Source organism: Heptranchias perlo, chromosome 4 (assembly GCF_035084215.1).
Source record: "Heptranchias perlo isolate sHepPer1 chromosome 4, sHepPer1.hap1, whole genome shotgun sequence".
Classification (NCBI taxonomy): domain Eukaryota; kingdom Metazoa; phylum Chordata; class Chondrichthyes; order Hexanchiformes; family Hexanchidae; genus Heptranchias; species Heptranchias perlo.
The window spans coordinates 120,164,753-120,182,665 of record NC_090328.1 but is presented as its reverse complement, the minus strand read 5'-3'; the positions used below and the strand labels follow the sequence as shown (position 1 = coordinate 120,182,665).

Below are 17,913 nucleotides of genomic sequence, written 5' to 3'. Positions count from 1 at the left end.
CCCTAACAGCATATCCTTCTATTCCTTTCTGCCTCATGTGCTTATCTAGCTTCCCCTTAAATGCGTCTATATGCTATTCACCTCAACTACTCCTTGTGGTACTGAGTTCCACATTCTAACCGCTGTCTGGGTAGAGAGGGATGTAGTTAGTACCAATACGAGCTGAGTGTAGAGGTGTTGTGCACAAAAGCCCTTCAAATGATTGTAAAATACGATGTGATCAGCTTTATTTGGATTCTCTTCCCCAAGGCACTTAATGAACTGAATTGCTGCTTTTGCGAAGTTCCACATTCTCACCAATCTAAATAAGTTTCTCCTGAATTCCTTATTGGATTTATTAGTGACTGTTTTATATTTTATGGCCCCTAGTTCTGGTCTCCCCCACAAGTGGAAATAACTTCTCTATGTCGACCCTATCAAACCCCTTCATAATTTTGAAAACCTCTATTACGTCACCCCTTAGTCTTTCTTTCTATGGAAAAGAGCCCCAGCCTGTTCAGTCTTTCCTGATAGTTATAATTTATTGCCCATTTCCGAGTTGCCCTGAGAAGGTTGAGGTGGACCACCTTCTTGAACTGCTGGTCGCGGTTCGATGCAACTGAGTGGCTTGCCAGGTCACTTCAGAGGGCAGTTAAGAGTCAGCTACGTTGGTGTGGGTACTGGAGTCACATATAGGCCAGACCGGGTAAGGACAGCAGGTTTCCTTCCCTGAAGGACATGCACCCAGAAACTGGACCGAGATTGCCCCAGGATGCAAGACTTCTACGGATAGCAAAAAAGAACGACTCAATTCTATCAGCCGGGGCCTGAATTCAAGTCCGGTGGTCTCATTGATTTTAAAAACAAAAATGACTCATGCTTCCACATTCTTCAAATGTAATGATATAGGGATATAGGAATGTACAGGGCCAGAATAGACCATTGCAGTCCATCTGGCAGGCTTCAGAAGAAAAATAATACCATACAGTACTCTTATTTCTATTTCTTATGCCCCTCAATCATTTCTTTTGTCCAAAAACTAGCCAGCACTCTTGAGGTTGCCAGTACCTGCACTGCCTTTGTGGGCTCTGTTGCGCAAGTTCGCTGCCCTCTGTGTGAAGTAATTAAATCTAAACTCCGTTCACCTTCCCCGTGCAGAGCTTGGATTCATGCCCTCTGATTACAGAGCGTGTGGTGATGTCAAACAGTTTATTGGGATTCAACGTATCCAATACAACAACAACTTGCATTTATATAGCGCTTTTAACACAGTGAAACGTCCTAACGCACTTCACAGGAGCGATTATCAAACATAATTTGATACCGAGCCACATAAAGAGATATTAGGATAGATGACCAAAAGCTTGGTGGAGCGATGAAAATCGGGTGCACAAGAGGCCAGAATTGGAGGAGCGCAGAGATCTCGGAGGGTTGTAGGGCTGGAGGAGATTTCAGAGATAGGGAGGGACGAGGCCATGGAGGGATTTGAACCCAGGAATGAGAATTTTAAAATCGAGGCATTCCCGGACTGGGAGCCGATGTAGGTCAGTGAGCACATTACCCTTAAGAATCTTGAAAACTTCAATCTCCGCCAATAGTTTAGTCATCCACACTTGTGCCTCTCTTCTCCTTATTGTAAAGCATGTAGAGAGAATTTTGTGTAGTGAGGGGGGCTCTATAAATGCAAGTTGTTGTGAAATAAACTCCATATTTCCAGCACAGGCACGATGGGCCAAATGGCCGCCTTCTGTGCTGTATTATTCTATATTTGTGCTGCCATGAAATTGGCCTCCATGTATTTATAAAACGGTAACTGCATTTGAGAGTTAAAAAGCCAAACCGATCTGGTTCAATCTGACATCTCACAGTTGCTTAGGTTTTTGTTATCTAATCTGAGTCTGCTTGCTTCAAAACCACTTGTATCTTATCAAGAGCTGTTCTATATATAGTTCAAATATTTCTTCTGGACAGATCTATTTTTATTGCTGTTGGAAGTTGGTCACAGGTTATTAACTTTAGCCTGTTTTATGAACATATGCAAGTCTGCCACTTGGGAAGTTAAGTCACAATTTAAATTTAATACTTTTGTTTTCTCAGGTGAAGAAACAGTCATGTGCGATTTTGGCACAGTTAAAAGGTGAGATGAATTATATTGCACATAATTGACTGATTCCCCTGCACGGCAATCTTTACAGGTGGAAAGAGCGGGACAATTGTAGGCAACAACAACAACTTGCATTTATATAGCGCCTTTAATGTAGTAAAACATCCCAAGACGCTTCGCAGGAGCGATTATCAAGCAAAATTTGACAGTCACATAAGGAGCTATTGGGACAGGTGACTAAAAGCATGGTCAAAGTGGTAGATTTTAAGGAGCGTCTTAAAGGAGGAGAGAGAGGCGGAGAGGTTTAGGGAGGGAATTCCAAAGTTTAGGGCCTAGGCAGCTGAAGGCACGGCCGGCAATGGTGGAGAGATTTAAAACAGCCTCCGTTCTAGTTTTGCCAACATAACAACAATCTACACTTCAAACTGAACTCAGGGTAAATCCTGACTTTGTGCGATAGTGTAAAAAGAATGATGGCGATTCGACAGCCCGTTTTACCTCTCTCCCCATTTTTGTTTCCATTGACTTCAATCGCGAGAGATGTTAAACTCGCTATCACTCACTACTGCACAAAGTCAAGATCTATCCCCATGGTGTGAAGCACTTTGAGGGTTTTCAATGTGATGAATTTGCAATGTAATTATGAGTTTTCTCATTCAATGATTTTGTGGCTTGTAGTTGGTATAATTTAAATATACCAAAGTACCAAAGGCCAGATTAACGAAGAGCTCTTTGTTGCCCAATTTTGGTGCATTTTGTAAACATGATGGATAGTCAGTCCTGGAATACATCTTCTCAAATTGCACAAAATGTGTGCAACAGGATGATCAAACCCCAGATGGAAACAAAGAAGGAGTGAGGGTTAGTATATCTCCACATCAACGTATTACTTTTGTCATTTATTTTGTTTTGCAATTTTCTCCCCTCCTGAATTCGGATAATTATCAGGACCAGCGTGATCTCCTGGACTAATTTCAATCGCCAAAAGGGTCGGAGAGGAATTTCCCAGGTTTTTCCCCCCCAAATTGGCCTGGGTTTTTTAATCTTTTACTTTTGCCTCTCTCAGGAGATCACATAGTTTCGGGTGGGGGTAGGGAGTGTGTACACAAAGTATCACAATTGCATGGGACAGGCAATGGAGCAGAGGGTCTTTCTCTGGCTGAAATCGTTCGTATGTTTTTATGCTGAATATAGTTCCTGAGGACCAGCTGCCCTTCAGTGTACAAAACTCAGGATGTGTCTTTCAGACTCTACTCCTGAACACCAGTCCACAGATTAAGTTCACACCAAGTGCTTATCTACATATGTCGTAAATGTGTCCTGGGACAGAGGTGGCCAGAATCTCGTTGAAAATAAAGACAAGACACAACTTGATCAGCAAACTAGCTGCTTCAACCTGGGGAGCCTATGTGCAGGCAATTTTAAAAAAACTCTGGGTTTGCCTTGTGTTATTCCTGTGGCAGAGTATTGCTCCCAGGCGTGGTTCAGCTCTTTTCACACACGACTAGTAGACACTCAGCTGAATGAAACCATGCGTATAATAATTAACAGGGGCAATGAGACCAACCAACCTGGTCTGGAGGCTGTGCCTGTCCAACTTTGCGCCCCACCCCCCACATGTCAGGCAGTAGTTCGCCTTGCAGAATCTGCTGCACGACATGCCACATCGCGTTTAAAGACGTGTTTAATCCACCCAGCCACCGTCTTAGCTCAAGGCTAACGTGGAGTGGTTGAGGCGAATAGCACAAATGCATTTATGCAGAAACTAGATAAACACATGAGGGAGGAGGGACTAGAAGGTTATGTTGATTGGGTTAGAGGGGTGGGAGGAGGCTCGTGTGGAGTATGGACCAGTTGGGCCAAATAGCCTGTTTCTGTGCTGTACATTCAATGTAAGACACTCCATTTGGACAGTTCCTCTAGGGAACCTCCAGATGGGGTACTAGGTGGCATGTATGAGCTTTAAACATAACTAATGCCTATTTAGCGACAGATCCAACGGTTCGCCCGCTGGTTTCGACCTTTCAACCTCATTTGTGGATAAAACTCAATCCATTCAGGTGTGGAATGATGAGATGTGATGCAAATAATCTTTGTGACTCCCCTCCCCCCCCCCCCCCCCCCCACCCTCCTCTTCCCCCACCCCCCCCTTCGTCGCTGCGGTCAGATAGAAGATGCAGGGCACATCCTTGCAGGCTGCCCCCTAGGGCAAGGGCCGCCTGCTTCCCTAATCGATTTAATATATAAGATCCTATGGCACTATTTCAAAGAAGAGTAGGGGAGTTCTCCCTGATGTCCTGGCCAATATTTATCCCTCAACCAACATCACTTTAAAAAAAAACCCAGATAAACACATTGCTGTTTGTGGGACTTTGCTGTGTGCAAATTGGCTGCTGCGTTTCCTATACTGCAACAGTGACTACATTTCAAAAGTACTTGATTGGCTATCAAGTGCTTTGGGATGTCCTGAGGTCATGAAAAGACACTATATAGAAATGCAAGTACTTTTCTTTCTTACACAATGTCCTTTACTCAGGTACTGAATGGTTCAGACACATGTGGAATTTTACAGTATATGTTAAACTCAGTCACAATAAGAATACATTTAATAATTAATTCTGCACAGGCTGAACATCACGGCATATTTTTAGAAGGGATGGGAGGAATTGCTAAATCTACTCTGAACTGTGTGAGTGGTGTCAGTTATAATCTAATATTGATTTTCGTGAAATATGGAAGTCGTTAAAATGACAAGGAGCTTTTTCACTTAATTTTCTTGTTCCAGTCTTAACAATTTGCATTTATATAGCGCCTTTAACATAGTAAAACGTCCAAAGGCACTTCACAGGAGCGATTATCAAACAAAATTTGACACCGAGCCACATATGAAGATTTTAGGACAGGTGACCAAAAGCTTGGTCAAAGAGGTAGGTTTTAAGGAACGTTTTAAAGGAGGAGAGAGAGGTGGAGAGGTTTAGGGAGGGAATTCCAGAGCTTAAGGTCTCGGCAGCTGAAAGCACGGTCGCCAATGGTGGAGCAAAGAAAATTGTGGATGCGCTAGAGATCATTGGAGGGGTGCAGAGATTTTTGAGGGTTGTAGGGCTGGAGGAGGTTGCAAAGATAGGGAGGGACATGGAATGATTTGAAAACACAGTTGAGACTTGTAAAATCGAGGCATTGCAGGACCGGGAGCCAGTGTAGGTCAGTGAGCACAGGGGTGATGGGTGAACGGGACCTGGTGCGCGTTAGGATACGGGCGGCAGAGTTTTGGATGTGCTCATGTTTGCAGAGGGTGCAAGGTGGGAGGCTGGACTGGAGAGCATTGGAATAGCTTAATCACGCTGGGGAAGCTTATGTGATGCTTCGTTGATCCTTTAATAGCTCAAAACGGCCCATTACTAGCCTGTAAGCATTACACCCCCACCAACAATGACGGCACAATTGGAACTATGCATTTCTTTGAATCCTTATCGTGGCTGATGATCATGATCACAGGTGAATGATATGGTTTCACTTGAAGTGATGTTCTGCAGTATGCCTAAAGGAATGCAATTCATCAGGTTAGTGGGCATGTTTTTACTGTGTCCTGGAGTTTATTGTTGACAGGGAATATTTTACAGCCTTCCTCAGCTAATTTGATCATCCAGCAGTGAGCCCATTATTTTAATTTTGTGCAGATGGATTCAGCAATCTTAAAAAGGTTGAAATTATGAGGTGAAGGGGAAGAACAAACATCGTAACAAATGGTAAAAGTACAGGCTGGGCGACAGGTAACATGGCAAATAGGTCACCAGAATACTGTTGAATAGTTCAAGTAATGGATGCATTGCTCCAAGGAAGACACTGTCATCGCCTTTGATGTCGATCTGTTCTCCCCTCCCGCCCACATAAAACAAAAAACCTACAGCTCTCCTCAGACTTTCACCAATCACCATGACAACCGGGTACAGTAGCATAGTGGTTATGTTACTGGACTAGTAATCCAGAGGCCTGGACTAATAATCCAGAGTCATGAGTTCAAATCCTGCCATGGGAGTTTAAATTCAATTAATTAAATAAAATCTGGAATTAAAAAAAAACTAGCATGGTGGCCATGAAACGACCGGATTGTCGTAAAAACTCATCTGGTTCACTATTGTCCTTTAGGGAAGGAAACCTGCCGTCCTTACCTGGTCTGGCCTACATGTGACTCCAGACCCACAGCAATGTGGTTGATTCTTAATTGCCCTCTGAAATGGCCTAGCAAGCCACTCAGTTGTAAAATCTCGCTAAAAATAGTCATAATAAGAATAAAACCGGACGGACCACCCGGCATCGGACCACTAAGCACCGGACACGACAACGGCAAAACACCAAGCCCAGTTGACCCTGCGAAGTCCTCCTCAAGAACATCTGGGGGTCTTGTGCCAAAATTGGGAGAGCTGTCCCACAGACTAGTCAAGCAACAGCCTGACATAGCCATACTCACAGAATCATACCTTTCAGCCAACGTCCCAGACTCTTCAATCACCATCCCTGGGTATGTCCTGTCCTACAGTCAGGAGGGAGTAGCCCTGGGAGTCCTCAACATTGACTCTGGACCCCATGAAATCTCATGGCATCAGGTCAAACATGGACAAGGAAACCTCCTGCTGATTACCACCTACCGCCCTCCCTCAGCTGATGAATCAGTCCTCCTCCATGTTGAGCACCACTTGGAGGAAGCACTGAGGGTAGCAAGGGCACAGAATGTTCTCTGGGTGGGGGACTTCAATGTCCATCACCAAGAGTGGTTTGGTAGCACCAGTACTGACCGAGTTGGCCGAGTCCTAAAGGACATAGCTGCCAGACAGGGCCTGTGGCAGATGTTCAGCGAACCAACACGAGGGAAAAACCTACTTGACCTCGTCCTCACCAATCTACCTGTCATAGATGCATCTGTCCATGACAGTATTGGTAGGAGTGACCATCGCACAGCCCTCGTTGAGATGAAGTCCTGTCTTCGCACTGAGGACACCATCCAACGTGTCATGTGGCACTATCACCGTGCTAAATGGGATAGATTCAGAACAGATCTAGCAGCTCAAAACTGGGCATCCATGAGGCGCTGTGGGCCATCAGCAGCAGCAGAATTGTATTCCAGCACAATCTGTAACCTCATGGCCTGGCATATTCCTCACTCTACCATTACCAACAAACCAGGGGATCAACCCTGGTTCAATGAGGAGTGTAGAAGAGCATGCCAGGAGCAGCACCAGGCGTACCTAAAAACTACGTGCCAACATGGTGAAGCTACAACTCAGGACTACGTGCATGCTAAACAGTGGAAGCAACATGCTATAGACAGAGCTAAGTGATTCCACAACCAACGGATCAGATCAAAGCTTTGCAGTCCTGCCACATGCAGACGTGAATGGTGGTGGACAATTAAACAACTAATGGGAGGAGGAGGCTCTGTAAATATCCCCGTCCTCAATGAGGGCGGAGTCCAGCACGTGTGTGCAAAAGACAAGGCTGAAGCGTTTGCAACCATCTTCAGCCAGAAGTGCCGAGTGGATGATCCCTCTCTGCCTCCTCCCGATATCCCCACCATCACAGAAGCCAGTCTTGAGCCAATTCGACTTACTCCACGTGATATCAAGAAATGGCTGAGTGCACTGGATACAACAAAGGCTATGGGCCCCGACAACATCCCAGCTGTAGTGCTGAAAACATGTGCTCCAGAACTAGCCGAATCCCCCACCATCAACATCCTGGGGGTCACCATTGACCAGAAACTTAACTGGACCAGCCACATAAATACTGTGACTACAAGAGCAGCTCAGAGGCTGGGTATTCTGCGGTGAATGACTCACCTCCTGACTCCCCAAAGCCTTTCCACCATCTGCAAGGCACAAGTCAGGAGTGTGATGGAATACTCTCCACTTGCCTGGATGAGTGCAGCTCCAACAACACTTGAAGCTCGACACCAAACAGGACAAAGCAGCCCGTTTGATTGGCACCCCATCCACCACCCTAAACATTCACTCCCTTCACCACCGGCACACTGTAGCTGCAGTGTGTACCATCCACAGGATGCACTGCAGCAACTCACCAAGGCTTCTTCGACAGCGCCTCCCAAACCCGCGCCCTCTACCACCTAGAAGGACAAGAGCAGCAGGTACATGGGAACAACACCACCTGCACGTTCCCCTCCAAGTCACACACCATCCCGACTTGGAAATATATCACCGTTCCTTCATCATCGCTGGGTCAAAATCATGGAACTCCCGAAGCCTGCAAATCACATCTCTTCCTGATTTGTCCCAGCCAATCCATCGAACAAGAAAAAGAAAGACTTGCCTTTATATAGCGCCTTTCACGACCTCGGGTCGTCCCAAATTTCAGCCAATGGAGTACTTTTTGAAGTGCGATCACTGTTGCAATGTAAGGAAATGCGGTAGCCAAATTGCTGACAGCAAGGTCAGCCAAGACTCTGCTCCTGATCGCTATTCACGGGCCCTGACTGAGTGCGCATATGTTTAGATCTTAATTGAGGACAGGACTAGTACCACGCTTCCCATACTCAAATTGCCAGCTGACAGTCGGGGGGAGGTTTAGATTTTGATGTGAAAAATCGCTACTTGTGCAAATGCCAAAGGGCAGCCAGTGCCCAAGGAACTCTACATCAGCACAAGTCACTTCCTCCAGGGAAAGAAACGATACTTTGAACGGTGTCACAGTTTATCTTATTTGACATAACCAGGTGTAGTTGAGGATTTGGCCAGCACTCCCATGTTGAAATATTCCATCTGTTGCAAAATAAGGCAGAAACATTGACTGGCACAACCACAAATATTTTCCAGGCCCTGAATTACTTGGGTTTGGAATAACAACAGCCTATGAATCACCCACAGAGGAGTCGTCATCTTGTGAATGAATCAGTTGCACTGCAATTTATTTTTTATATATATGGCTGGTACTTGTTTTGTTCCTTGTGTGTATTATCAAACTGGTTACGAAACTATTCTGTTTGCCATCACCACATTACAGGAAGGATGTAATTGCACTAGAGAGGGTACAGAGGAGATTTACGAGGATGTCGCCAGGACTGGAGAATTTTAGCTATGAGGAAAGATTGGATAGTCTGGGGTTGTTTTCTTTGGAACAAAGGAGACTGAATGCCGAATGACTTCCGTCTGTGACGTAAATTTTCTATGATTCTATGATCACCGTTGGTTTCTGATGAGGTGTTAAACCAAGGTGGATGTAAAAGATCCCATGGCACTATTTTGAAGAAGAGCAGAGGCGTTCTCCCTGGTGTCCTGGGCCAATATTTATCCCTCAACCAACACCTGAAAGCAGATTATTTGGTCATTATCTCATTGCTGTTTGTGGGATCTTGCTGTGCACAATTTTGCTGCCACGTTTCCTTCCACTTCCCTTTCACTACACTTCCAATGAGTATTTCATTGGCTGTAAAGCACTTTGGGACGTCCTGAGGTTGTGAAAGGCGCGATATAAATGCAAGTTTTTTTTTCTGTCATTACTTCCTTCTCGCGGGTAATTTTGACTAGCAGTGACAGTGGTGTTGATCAAAGTTAAGTATAGTAGCAGCTATTTTGATAGTTATTTACCGCGATACATAATTAGAAAATAGACTGTGAGGATATCAACGTTACAACGTGAGTCTCCATCTATGAGCATTGCCTCAAAATGTCTTCCAGCGCCAGTCTTTTCAAGGCACATGAAACAAACTGACACCAAACATCTGCGTCATTGAGCATCTATCAGCTGCTGAGGTTTGTTTCGTGGCTTCCAGTGGAGCAGTGAGTGGGTGGGGCGGGGGGAAGTGTGGTGGGGGAGGGGAGGGCTGGGAGGCTGAATTTTAAAAGTGAAATGACCTGTCCCAGTGCAAAGCCTCAGAGACTGCAGGGAAATGGTCACTGCAAGTTAAAGACCGCTCTCCACAAGGTGCAGCATTATATTTTTACAGTTGATTAAGGTTTTTCAAGAAATACAAAATAATCTGGGTGTGTTTTATATTTGAAACAATCCTCAAGCATAAAAAGAAAGAAAGAACTTCCATTTATATAGAGCTGTTCACGACCTCAGGACGTCCCAAAGCGCTTTACAGCCAATGAAGTACTTTTGAAGCATAGTCACTGTTGTAATGTAGGAAACACGGCAGACAATTTGCGCACAGCAAGATCCAAGGACAGCAGTATTGGTGGATAGATAAATATTGGCCAGGACACCGGGGAGAACTCCCCTGCTTTTCTTCGAAATAGCGCCTTGGGATCTTTTACGTCCGCCGCTGGGGCTTTGGTTTAACGTCTCATCCAAAAGACGGCACCTCCGACAGTGCAGCACTCCCTCAGTACTGCGGTAGGAGTGTCAGCCTCCATTTTGTGCTCAAGTCTCTGGAGTGGGGCTGGAACCCACAACCTTCTGACTCAGCGGTGAGAGGGCTAGCCACTGAGCCACAAAAGACAATCGTAGGGCCTTTTAACCACTGCTGCCGTTTTGAGTAATGTTTTTTAAAAAGATTATTCCTTCTTTTCTCTGCCAATTTGCTCCCCACCCTGAAGGCACTGACTCCCTTGCCTGGGTTACAGTTCCACAGTTGCAGGTCCCGCTTTGGTCACCCGCTCAAAGCACCATTCCTCATGGCCAAGGTGGGTCGATGGAGTTAAGATACAGATCAGCCATGATCTAACCGAATGGCGGAACAGACTCGAGGGGCTGACTGGCCTACTCTTGTTCCGCCATTCAAGCCGAGACTGCGAGTGTCGTTAAGCTATTCAACCACTTGCTCGCGCCTTCGCTCGACTCCAAAGTGAATTGCAGATAACGCTTCCAGTAGCACCACTTCCAACTGCTCCCGGTACAGGAATCTGCTGTTCAGTTTTGACTAAATGAAATGCTTTTGGCTCTGTGCTAATTATAGTGCATTGGTTGGATTGTGTTACAAGATTGATTTCTGAAACTTAAAACTGTCGTTCCTATTTACATTTAGGAACCTAAACCCATCTCCAGTTTTTGTCACCTCGAAACTGGAGCCTGACCTGTACAAAGTTGACTCCGCAGGTCTCCAAAACCTAACGTGGCGAAGGTTTACAGAGTGCAATATATATTATAAGAAATATTAGGGTGAGATTAGGTTGTGTCATTTATTGGGGCTCATTCGCTTCATTTCTGTCACTAAATTGGAAGACGTCGAATTTGTTTACACAAAATTGTTTTCTCTGTTTAGGTTCATCACACACTGTGCAGAATATGATTTTTTTAGGACTGGCTTCCGTGGGAACGGTTGGATTTCTGCTATTTCTCTGCTATTCTGTAGCATGGTATGTACGGCCTTTATACCGGAGCCAATGTTACTGCCCACCTTTACTACAGTTTGACCGTGCTTCCTTTTTCCGAGGGGGGGTTGGCTATGGATTTCTATAACCTTCTCTCAAGTCCCTGACCTAGCAGCTCCTGTGACCAAGAGGGCAGTTGAGAGCTGCCCTCAGGCCCTGTCCAATTCAGGTCTTGAGTCAGTTGCTGCGAGGTATGTGCTAACAGCTCTCGTTCTCTGATTATTGCCTTCGTCTGTGAAGAGGGGACTGGTTTTAGCAGGCCCCCCTCCCCCTCTCCAGGTATCACCGCCGTAACTCAGGGATCTAACCATGTCCTTGCTGCCACAGCGCTGAGAACCTGGTGATCCTGCACCCTATAAAGTTAACACGTTTTTAAAAAATCAGTGATACTGCCCAGCACCGCGAGTGAACCATCTCCAACCTCATACTCAGCATCCAAAATTCTGTTTGAGATGTTGGGATTAAAGTTGCTGTTTACATGTTTTGAGAGTGATTTTACTAATGATATTAAAGAACTTCCTGCCATTTTTTTTTTGTGGTAACTCGCTGCTGAGTGGGAAACACCCAAAGGCAGGTTTTCATAGGGAACGGAAAGAAAGCACCAGAAAGCCTCCTGTTGCTTTTTCACATGACCTACATGTGAAGAATATGTACCTTCACAAGTGTGTCCCCTACACTATGCCGAATAAAGAAACACAAACATGAATAGGTGGGTATGTGGGGAAGTGGGGAGATTCTATTCTGGCGAGGTTTGTTTTACCATGAGGTGTGGCCATGTGATAAAAGGAGCATTGTTTTTGCAACTCTAATTTTTAAATCTTATTTACCCAGAGAGTGATTCGAATGTGGAACTCGCTACCACAAGTAGTTGTTGAGGTGAATAGCATAGATGCATTTAAGGGGAAGCTAGATACGCACATGAGGGAGAAAGGAATAATAGGGTATGCTGATAGAATGAGATGAAGAGAGGTGGGGAGGAGGCTCGTGGAGCATAAATACCAGCACAGACCAGTTGGGCCGAATAGCCTGTTTCTGTGCTGTAAAATTCTGTGAAATAATCCTTCACTTCAGTTATTGCTATAGCGCATGTATTCTACCTTTTGAAATGTCAAATAGCTGAATAAGTATGAGCTCCCTCGGAAAATTTCAAAATGTATTCTCTGTTCAGGTCCTGTCTCCTGTCGTGAACAGGCCACTTCAAACAACAGTGACAATGGGAATTTAAGACAGTAACAGATTCTGTCATCACACAATGTGACATTGGGCTTCGAGCTAAAAGTATCTAGCTTCCCCTTAAATGCATCTATGCTATTCACCTCAACAACTACTTGTGGTAGCGAGTTCCACATTCGAATCACTCTCTGGGTAAATAAGATTTAAAAATTAGAGTTGCAAAAACAATGCTCCTTTTATCACATGGCCACACCTCATGGTAAAACAAACCTCGCCAGAATAGAATCTCCCCACTTCCCCACATACCCACCTATTCATGTTTGTGTTTCTTTATTCAGCGTTGTTTTAGGGACACACTTGTGAAAGTATATATTCTTCACGTGTAGGTCATGTGAAAAAGCAACAGGAGGCTTTCTGGTGCTTTCTTTCCGTTCCCTATGAAAACCTGCCTTTGGGTGTTTCCCACTCAGCAGCGAGTTACCACAAAAAAAATAATGGCAGGAAGTTCTTTAATATCATTAGTAAAATCACTCTCAAAACATGTGAACAGCACCTTTAATCCCAACATCTCAAACAGAATTTTGGATGCTGAGTATGAGGTTGGAGATGGTTCACTCGCGGTGCTGGGCAGTGTCACTGATTTTTAAAAAACGTGTTAACTTTACAGGGTGCGGGATCACCAGGTTCTGAGCGCTGTGGCAGCAAGGACATGGTTAGATCCCTGAGTTACGGCGGTGATACCTGGAGAGGGGGAGGGGGGCCTGCTAAAACCAGTCCCCTCTTCACAGACGAAGGCAATAATCAGAGAACGAGAGCTGTTAGCACATACCTCCCAGCAACTGACTCAAGATGACTGGAGATTTACAATGTGCTTTTAATAAACAAATAGGGAATGATCATTTTATATCCCTATTATTTAATATAATACACACCTCATTATATATAATAATTTCTAAATGTATCCCTGCCAAAGATTTTATTACAGGGTGTGGGGGGTTTTATCTTGCAATGTGATATGTAAGACAGCTAACGTTCTAATGCGGTGCCCACACTATTTTTAAAATTAAGGGGTGATCTAATTGAGGTGTTCAAGATGATTAAAGGATTTGATAGGGTAGATAGAGAGAAACTATTTCCTCTGGTGGGCGAGTCCAGAACAAGGGGGACATAACCTTCAAGGTATAACTTCTCAGTTCTGGTATCATCCTTGTAAATCTTTTTTGCACCTTCTCCAGTGCCTCTATATCCTTTTTGTAATATAGAGACTGGAGCTGTGCACAGTACTCCAAGTGTGGTCTAACCAAGTTTCTATACAAGTTTAACATAACTTCCCATGGCCACACATTTCACACAGGCCTGAGTCTGGAGCATGTTTCAACCACAGGGGCTATTGCAGGCAACACCTTGTGCTCACCGCACGCACGCGCACACGTGTACACGCACACACACGCATACGCACTCGCGCACATACACACACGCACGTACGCGCGCACGTACATACGTGCATGCACGCACACAGGTACGCCCACGCTCACACACTTTTAGCAGAGAAGCCTGGCTAATTTCCCCCCCCCCCCCCCCCAGCCTTGGGGGTATTGGGACCAGATGTAGCACCATCACTGACAATTCAGCTGAGACCAGCTATTTCAGCAAGAACTGGACCTGGGAATCTTTCTATTCCATTACATCACACAATACATTTATTCACTGAGCTGCCACGAAAGCCTTTCACTGACACATTTAATAAAAGGGACACTGTAGCAGACTTGTGAATGTTGGGTTTTGGAAAATTAATCTAGCTTTTGACGACAGACCATATAACCCCCGTTTTTACATTCTGACATATCAGTGATTTATTTTTCTGTGAGTTACTGTCTCTCCTTTCCATCATTTTATTGTATCAGCTGCCATGAGCAATTAACAATAAATATAACACCGTAAACATGGTGCCAGTCTGGTTATTGATTCTTTTGGAACAGACTAGTGGCCCAGCACTTATGTTACGGGGTTCTCCATCATGATTGCCATATGGTGAATTTCCGATCTCATCGGGGCCTCTAGGGTTGGGGCAAAAACAATGGATGCACTCCCTAGTGACTGATCTAAGGGTGGCGTGGGCAGAGGCCCCCGGACCCTGGCCCTACAGGAGCACGTTGGGTCTGCAGAATGGAGACGGAGGTAGGAAATAACTTCCTGTTTATTTCTTGAATCCTTTTCTTTCAGGCACTTCAAGGTGACAGCTGACAAGGACCCTGCTGAAAATTACATGTAAGTTCGGCAATAAAAATTGTTTGGCTGTTTAAAGGTGGGGGCATTCTACAGTCTCTTGTGTTATTTCAGTCATCCTGTGTGTGATGACTCCTTGCTAAGATCCGTAGTATGATATGTTACTAAACATGTAATGTAACACTGCTGCGGATTACTTTATGGAACTTGCAGTTCCTCGTTACTTGCAAACTGTCTTAAAAGCACGTCCATAACTGGTTGGTCTCTGGATTGGAGCCGCCATCTTTGTGTCTTAGCTTTAGCTTCTGAGATGTCCTGCTGCTCAAATTTCTGTGCCCAGTCTTAGGAATTACATAGAATGTGCAGCATAGAAACAGGCCATTCTGCCCAACTGGTCTATGCCGGTATTCACATGAGCCTCCTCCCACCCCTACACTATCAGCATAGCCTTCTACTCCTTGTGGTCGCGAGTTCCATCTTCTACATTTGTACAGATTTAGGTCTAACGCATGAAACCAGCTATCTCCTTTTTAAAAAAAAAAGTTTTAGATATTTGGAGTGAGTTTCTTTTTCTTCGCTTCCTCCCCCTCGTTCTGCATCCGTCGACCAAATGGTGGGGTGAGAGAATTTAGGATTTATGGTTTGTTATATGACAGGTAAATTATCATGATGCTCATGTGGGGTATAAATGCTGGCATAGAGATGTTGGGCCAAATGGTCTGCATCTGTACTGTAAATTGTAGGTAATGTAATTCTATGTAAAAGGCATTGGAAAGACGAAGGAATATGTAAAACTGTTCATTTGGATGTGTAAATTAGTCTGAATTTGTATCTGAAGGTTATTCAATCTTTTAAACAGATAAATAAAGGACGACCCATTGTCCCACTGGTTATTTCAGCGAATTCAGCAGATTCCAGAGGTTTTTCAACGAATAAGAACAAAAACATTGCCGGGCTGCCAAATCTTAAAGTATGCTTGTACCTTACCCAAGATACTGTCAAGTGATCTTTTTCTTCCGATCTTGGACAGACTGTGATTGTAAAACTTTTATTTATTTTTATAATATGATAGGTTTATATATGAAGTTAAATTCACTCCAGGAACTTGAGCGCAAAATCTAGGCTGACACTCCCAGTGCAGTACTGAGGGAGATGACATCTTTCAGATGAGACTTTAAACCAAAGCCCAGTCTGCCCTCTCAGGTGGAGGTAAAAGATCCCCTGGCACTGTTTCGAAGAAGAGCGGGGAGTTTTCCCCAGGGACCTGGGGCCAATATTTATCCCTCAACCAACATCACTAAAAACAGATTATCTGGTCATTATCACATTGCTGTTTGTGGGATCTTGCTGTGCGCAAATTGGCTGCCTCGTTTCCTGCATTACACCAGTGACTACACTTTAAAAGTACTTCACTGGTTGCAAAGCGCTTTGGGATGTCCTGAGGTCGTGAAAGGCGCTATAGAATTGAAAGTCTTTCTTTACAATGGACCCCCTCCTCAAATCTTTTCCCCTAACCCCTCCACCCTCCTCTCCAACACCAAGTGCAAAGAAATGGATTTTTTGCATCAAGATTGAGAACATTCATGCAGTTGCCTTGCCTCTGCCCCCTTCTCCACCCCTGCTACAGACCTCCCACCCACTCTACCTCTGATCACCCCTCACCCTGCATCTTGTCTCCCACTGCGGTCCCTTGCTCTTCAAGCTCATCTCTTCCACGAGACCTACTACCTGGTCCTGCACAAGACGTGGTGTCGACCTGCTTCCCGAGCACCCTGTACCCCTCTCTGCGGCTCTCTCAGGACACATGGTACCTTTTTAATTTCTGTGAGATGAGGGGAGTGCTTTGGGTCTGCCTTTCCCAAAGCCCTTGGGCGTGGTTGGCCAGCTGCCCCACCTCCACCTCCCCTCGGCTTATACTATCCAGGCCACCCTGGACAGTGAGACCACTAAGATAAGGCACTGGAAAAGGTGCAAAAAAAGATTCACAAGGATGATACCAGAACTGAGAGGATGTACTTATCAGGAAAGGCTAAACAAGCTAGAGCTCTTTTCTCTAGAAAAGAGAAGGTTGAGGGGTGACCTGATAGAGGTCTTTAAAATCATGATGGGGTTTTATAGGGTAGACGTAGAGAAGACGTTTCCATTTGTGGGGGAGACCAGAACTAGGGGCCATAAATATAAGATAGTCACTAATAAATCTAAAAGGGAATTCAGGAGGAACTTCTTTACCCAGAGAGTGGTGAGAATGTGGAACTCACTACCACAAGGAGTAGTTGAGGCAAATAGTATAGATGCATTTAAGGGGAAGCTAGATAAGTACATGAGGGAGAAAGGATAGAAGGATATGCTCATAGCATGAGATAAAGAGGAGTGGGAGGAGGTTGGTGTGGAGCATTAACACTGGCATATGTAATTCCAACCATAGGATGTCCCAAAGTGCTTTACAGCCAATGAAGTGTAGTCAGTGTAATGTAGGAAATACAGCAGCCAATTTCCATGCACTGCTTGCTGCCACCCTGCTTGCCTCTCCGGTGCTCGGAGACAATCTGGCAAGCCCTCTGCTTGAAACTGCCTTATCCCCCTGAGTATCTTCAGGAGTTAGAAGCTCTTGAGCTTGTGCAACTCAATCAGCAACTTCTACAACTGCCTGAGCTGAGACTTCCAATGATTTCCTCTTGCTGAGCTGCTTGTCCCTAACCCCCTCAGTATCCAAGTCATTCCCTATTAAACCATTGTATGGCATGGATGAATAAACCCCCAATTCTGAGACAAAACTCCAGGACCAACTCCCAGTGTTAACAAACTCCAGGACCAACTCCCAGTGTTAACAAACTCCAGGACCAACTCCCAGTGTTAACAAACTCCAGGACCAACTCCCAGTGCTAACAAACTCCAGGACCAACTCCCAGTGCTAACAAACTCCAGGACCAACTCCCAGTGCTAACAAACTCCAGGACCAACTCCCAGTGCTAACAAACTCCAGGACCAACTCCCAGTGCTAACAAACTCCAGGACCAACTCCCAGTGCTAACAAACTCCAGGACCAACTCCCAGTGCTAACAAACTCCAGGACCAACTCCCAGTGCTAACAAACTCCAGGACCAACTC

The 17,913-nt window shown here is 45.0% G+C and overlaps 1 protein-coding gene across 6 annotated transcripts in view; it reads left to right on the top strand.

Moving 5' to 3' along the window:
* susd1 (sushi domain containing 1) overlaps nucleotides 1-17,913 on the top strand; it is an 84,447-nt gene that overhangs the window by 52,419 nt on the left and 14,115 nt on the right. For 4 of the 6 annotated variants that reach the window (XM_067983583.1, XM_067983585.1, XM_067983586.1 and 1 more), the window contains 3 exons: nucleotides 2,077-2,116; nucleotides 11,298-11,391; nucleotides 14,803-14,847. In XM_067983583.1, the coding sequence (XP_067839684.1) occupies nucleotides 2,077-2,116; nucleotides 11,298-11,391; nucleotides 14,803-14,847 (179 nt within the window). Of the gene's footprint in view, nucleotides 1-2,076; nucleotides 2,117-11,297; nucleotides 11,392-14,802; nucleotides 14,848-15,664; nucleotides 17,710-17,913 lie in introns of those variants that run through there. The other 2 variants (XR_010962759.1, XM_067983584.1) reach the window with 2 other exon arrangements.